Source organism: Protobothrops mucrosquamatus, unplaced genomic scaffold (assembly GCF_001527695.2).
Source record: "Protobothrops mucrosquamatus isolate PMUCROS unplaced genomic scaffold, P.Mucros_1.0 scaffold5998, whole genome shotgun sequence".
Classification (NCBI taxonomy): Eukaryota; Metazoa; Chordata; class Lepidosauria; order Squamata; family Viperidae; genus Protobothrops; species Protobothrops mucrosquamatus.
Genome location: NW_015391837.1, coordinates 8,179 through 13,932, shown reverse-complemented (window position 1 = coordinate 13,932; position 5,754 = coordinate 8,179). Strand labels below are relative to the sequence as shown.

The 5,754-nt window shown below is 34.7% G+C and overlaps 1 protein-coding gene across 1 annotated transcript in view; it reads right to left on the bottom strand.

Annotated features, from left to right (window-relative positions):
• Positions 1–1,013: 1,013 nt before the first annotated feature.
• LOC107300039 (ras-related protein Rab-7L1) overlaps positions 1,014–5,754 on the bottom strand; it is an 11,919-nt gene continuing 7,178 nt past the window's right edge. The window contains exons 3-5 of the mRNA XM_015829382.1: positions 5,240–5,258; positions 4,033–4,221; positions 1,014–3,462 (exon numbers count right to left, since the gene is read on the bottom strand). Coding sequence (XP_015684868.1) covers positions 3,342–3,462; positions 4,033–4,221; positions 5,240–5,258 — 329 coding nt within the window. The 3' untranslated portion in view covers positions 1,014–3,341. The remainder of the gene's footprint in view (positions 3,463–4,032; positions 4,222–5,239; positions 5,259–5,754) is intronic.

Below are 5,754 nucleotides of genomic sequence, written 5' to 3'. Positions count from 1 at the left end.
GAAGTCCACGAGTCATAAAAGAGCCAAGGTTGACTACCCCTGATGTAGATGAATCAGGAAAAGTGAGCAAATAACATATTATCAACTGTGGAAGCATGGATGGTATTCTAAAACTGATTTTGTAACTGATACTATTCTTCACTCTCAAATCAACTGCATTGAAAAACACTGAATAATTTTATTCCATACATTTACACTTTACAAGCTACAGTAAGAAGCTTGTAGCGTCTACATTATATAGAAAGTAGCCTCCTTATATAAAAAGAAACTGTCCTACTAATGAGCAGTAGAATCTATCCATAGGACAAGATATTATCAAGGGAAATAAAGTTTAATTTTTAGGGGAAGGCATGGGATAGTATATAATGTTTTCTTCCATTTTCTTTTAATTCTGCAATATCAGATATATAGAAAGTGCTTACAATATAAGCAATCTTGAAAGAAAGGATAAATTTACAGAAGGCATAATGAACATGTAAGAGAAAAATGATTTCATTATCAACTTAAAGGTCTTTTTGTGCACTTAGATGAGTTTTACACATTGAAACAAATTAATTTTTCCTTTAGAAAAATTAAAAGAGCTATTATCATTGAAGTTCATCTCCTTTGAAGGCTTTCCTCTTCATCTGCAGCCAACAAAGGAGCAGGAACAAATGTTTTTAAACGGAATGTAAGCAGTGTGTGTGTGTTTCGACAATTGCTTAAAGTATGTAGCATAAAACATTTATGCAAATAACATGTTTACTGTGATAAGACTAGACAAAAAAAGGGTTGCAAATAATTTAAGATCAGCCACAAACCAGAATTAATATTCAAACTATCATTTATTTTGCAACGCTTTATTTTAAAAGGTTGTAGTTTTGTTTTTAATTATATACCTTGCATTCTTGTGGATCCTTTCATGATTGCTCAAGGCAAATTTGCTGTTTTCCTAGCCATTGAATCTTTCAAATAATGTTTATGAGCCAATAAATAGGTGCAAATAACAATTTGACATTTTTGTTTATTTTTAAAAGGCTTGTTTATTGTCTAAAAGGGCAAGTTGACAAATCATGTGATTAAAAAAAGCACAGTGCAAAAGTTCACAGACATAAAATTCTATACATGTTCCTCTCACTATAAACCAGCATAAAGCAATTTTATATCATTCCCATAAAGTTCCCCATTGTAGTCAGTCAAAGTAGCTGCACTGAGCTTAATTGATAAGATGTAATCCGTTAAATTCCCATGCTTTACTGCCATCAAAAGGAAATGATGCTGTGCCAGAAATGCTATTTGAAAAAAATATGTGCAACCTGTTAAAACATCTTCAGACCAATTAGTTGACAGCAATTCCTTTTGGATAGACATTCAGTTCTGCATCATATACTGTTTCCTAAAATGGTACAAGAACTACTTCTGTCTTTCAGACAAACAGTATGACCATCTCATAAGGATTCCCTCCAATGGATGTTGAAGAGAAATTTTCTACACAATTGTTTCCTTAAATTCTTTTCCTAATATTTGTTAACTCAACTAGGCAAAACATTGGTATTGTTTGTATGCTGTAGGAAGAATATTATGCTGTTTTGCTGTTCCCTGTTTAAAACAGGACCAAGTAATGCTTGAATACTGTACTTCAAAAAATAAGCAAACTTAAATGGAGCACAGTTCTCCTATTCAGCACACCTTAAAAGTGGTTCAGTTTGAATTGCTGATCACTACAGTATGTTTCTGATAACTGCAATTAAAAAAAAAATACAGGTAATGAGGAGATTGTCATTAAGAAAGATATCTAAATGTAAAGATTTTGTCATTGCAGTTCTAGCAGAAGGCCCCTGGAATTGATATAATCTCTAGAAAATACACACACTTACACATAGAGAAGCTGACATAGAACTCACCCCCTACACAGTTTAGACCGTTTAAAAGGACTGAATTTCCATCTTCAAATATAAGAGCTTTCCCAATTTGTTAGTGCATGACTTTGCTCAGACAGACCGCAAATGAAACACCTATGGATGCATACGTAAAGGGAGTCTGGGAAAGCCCTTGAAACAGCCATTGGGAGTCTTCTGGAAGGACGACTGGTTCAACCTGTGTGAAGCACCTATTTTAAGGCTTTTCAAGCCTTGCTGTTGTGTTAGCATAGCCAAGACAGACAACGAAAGAGCTACTTGCAATCAGTCCTCCAATAACTTCTGATCTTTTTCATCTCCAGAATATTTTACTCTTAAGCACTGCACTTGCCTGACCATTTTAAAAATGAATATTAAAAATTCAAATGCTTCAATATCTATGACAATTTTGCGATATCAACCTCCCTGAATTATAAACTGACCAATTTATAAAAACGTAAGTAGCTTTAACTTCATATGTTCACCAAAAACAGAAGGCTGCCAGCTAATAATACCAGGAAAATTGGGTTAATTCCTGCTATTTTTTAAAAAATAAAAGGCATAGGAAATATTTTAACTTTAGCTTTTATTCTGCTACACTCTCTGTTCTGTTTTGTCCCTCAGATCACTAAACCAGTAGGTGGCCTTTCAAAGAGCCTGCCATGCTGCTATATAACCCTTCTTAGTTGGATGGCTGAAGGCAAGTAATTCATCAGAATCTGAAAGAGGCAAATTAGATCCTGCAAGAGAAAGGGCTATAAAGACAACAAATATGGCTGGTGCCTTAGTAAGGTGTATCAGTGCAATGAAGTCAATAGCTTTAGCCTCTCTTCACCGCTGGCTCTCTAATAAAATAACTTCAAGAAAGAGCTTAACAACTGCATGTGCAGGGGAAAAAAGTGGTCAGAATTTTCCTAAGCTTAAACATAACATTGGTGAAAAAGACAAAAGCAACAAACCAAAAATGGCACTTCAAGAAAAGTGCAATAAGAGGATTCTGTAGCTGCGTCACGAGACAGTCCAAAGCCTCTTTCCAAAAAAGACTCATTTAAAGAAGTCTATGCTAAATGTGAGCAGAGGATAAACAGTCAAACACAACAAGATTCCTTAGGCTAGGGGCATTTGGATGTTTGAAAGGTCCCAATACCCATACTTCCTGCAATGGTGTTTTTGATCAAGACAAGTGGAGATTTTCCTTTAACTGCTGGGAGCTGAAATCAGCAGAAGATCCTGCATACTTGAGGAAGCTGAAGAGGCAATACTGAATGAAATGGGGAAAATGTACATCAGTGGCTCATAAGCAGCTAAGGCAGTATTTTCCATTGTCCCTGCTAGAATGAGGGATTGCCTTCTTTCTGATTTTCTCAACAGTGCAGACAGAGAATTTGTGAGTGCTTTTAAAAGGTATATAGATTTGTCTGAATGGTACTTTAGACCTCTGGTCAGATGAAGAAGCAAATATAGTTAGCAGCAACCCAAGTTGGATGTGGATCCATCTTTCAAATTGATATAGTCTCCATGGCCTGAAACAGACATGTCATTATCACCTAGCCATGTTGTAGCCATCATTTTTTCAACAAGGACCCTAGGAAGGAAGAAAACTAAGTTACCCACAAATTGTTCAGCAATCATTTGACAGCATCTCAAGAAAGGGTAAGTCTCCATTTATTTTTGCAACTCTCTATTCTGGATCTCTTTTAGATGAGTAAATAATAAAACTATAATTTTGGAAATCTGCACTGCACTGTTTATACAACATTTTTAATGACAGAACTACAGGTCAACAAGCATCTAGATATGTTTGTAACTCTGAGATGCTCAAGTGCATAAATATTAATAAACTAGGCATATACTGTTGTTTCTTGTGTTATGCTGTTTGTTCAATTTATTGCCTCTTACTGTAAGAACATAGACTTCTATGGAGAATCACTGTTACATTACAGTTATAAGCTATAGCAATGGCAATCATCTCGATATAAATTAGCCCTGATCTCTGTGATAGTTCTCATTCCAATCTAAGCTGCACTACTTCCCATTTGGAGAACTTACTTAAATACATCTGCAGCACTACTTGATACTACTACTTACTATAGTCATAAAGGAACAATATGCCCAACTGCTTTTGAGAAATATTTAAGCATTCAATTTTCCCTACCTCATTGACTCATTTACGTTTTTGTTTTCCTTGACAGATGTCTCAGTCCAACCAGTAAAGCCATTCTCTTTGCTGAATTGATCAATTTCTTCTCTAGTCATAGCCCACGGATAAAGATCACTCTGAAAGAGTTCAGCAATATCAAACTCATTGTGAAAACAATTATTGAGCACAATTTTTTCTCTGTCCCTATTGTTAAATTGCAAGATATAATTACATTGAATTAAATACATTTAATTATAAAGCACATCTTTAGTTCAACATTGTTGCAGTTTAAACTAGCAACGTAAGCAGTGAAGTATTCATGTCCATTCTGCAATTAAAGAAAATATACCTCTTTTTAGTGATCCAAAGAGAACACCGAGAAGGAAAATTATCTACTTTGTCAAGGAGAGAGCAAATTGTACCAAGTAAATTGAAATCAATGCGTTGTAGAGAGATTTAATTTATACTCTGTGAGTAGCATTATAATGTGGATCTATCATGTACAACGATCCCAGAATCATATTAAACACCATTAACTTACTAAATTACTTCCGATTAATAAAGAAAAATAGCATTTTTCTTTTAGCTATAATTCAATAAAATATTGTATTTTAGTTTTTTTAGTGAAGTTAGATAATCAATTCTCATTAAGTTTGAGTTTTGAAAAATAGCCAAATATTTGCTTAAGGCAGTCAAAGCAGTCAAATTATATTAATTTGACAAGAAAATTAAATTTAACTAAAATTAAGCAGGAAATTTCTATAATGCCAGGATGTTTCTGTGTCCATCTTTGACTTAAGGATTCTGAACATACAACAATTATATTATCAGCTCTTTCTAATGTATAATACTCAAGATTTAATTCACAGAATGTATGTTTTTCTGCCTGTGTTGAATTAAATTTCAAACTGAGAGGCAGCATATTTTTTAGGGTTATAAACTGAAAATCCCCAATCCAGATCTCCATTCAGACATTAGGTTACAGTATTGGGCATGGTACTTTCTCTTAGCCCAAGTTATACTAACTGGCATAGAATCCAGCACCTCACTTTCTGATTGGCATTAGCCAGTTTAGTAGAACGACATCTAAAGTGAGCTGATCTGGCTGTTGATAGGTTTCTAAGCCAATTCAAGATGCTGGATAAACATCTATCCAACCCTTTTATTACTTAGGCCTTTGACTTCAGGGGCAACCTCTTCAGGTAGAATCTGCCTGACCTACAAAGGGGAAGAAAACTGTTCTGAAAACAAAACAAAACAAAACAGAGGTCTGGGTCCTGGAAATTGATTTTTACAGCTTTAGTCCCTTTCTTCTGAAATAGCTTGCCCTTCAAGATTCGGTGTATGCCTACTCTGATGTTTCAGATCATAAAATAAGAGAGCATTTGGACTTGTTTGACAGCAGCTAGAAGTTTATTTATAGCTTTTAATATTATGACAGCATGCAGCCAGTAGGTGCTAGGCTTTGCCTAATCTTATAATGTATTCCTGTACATAAAATTCATTTTGTTAGTTATAACATCTATTTCACTAACCCTTGCTCAGTTAAATTCCAACTCAGGAATGCTCACAAAATGCTTAAATTTCAAACAAAGCCCAGATCTGAGATGAAATCCAAAAGTTCAGGAATGCATGCTGCCATGCAGAACAACGAGTGGTTCATCAGCAGGACTCCCAACTTGGCAATCATAACTTACTGCCAGGTCACAATTAAAGCATCTTAGAAAAATTGTTTCT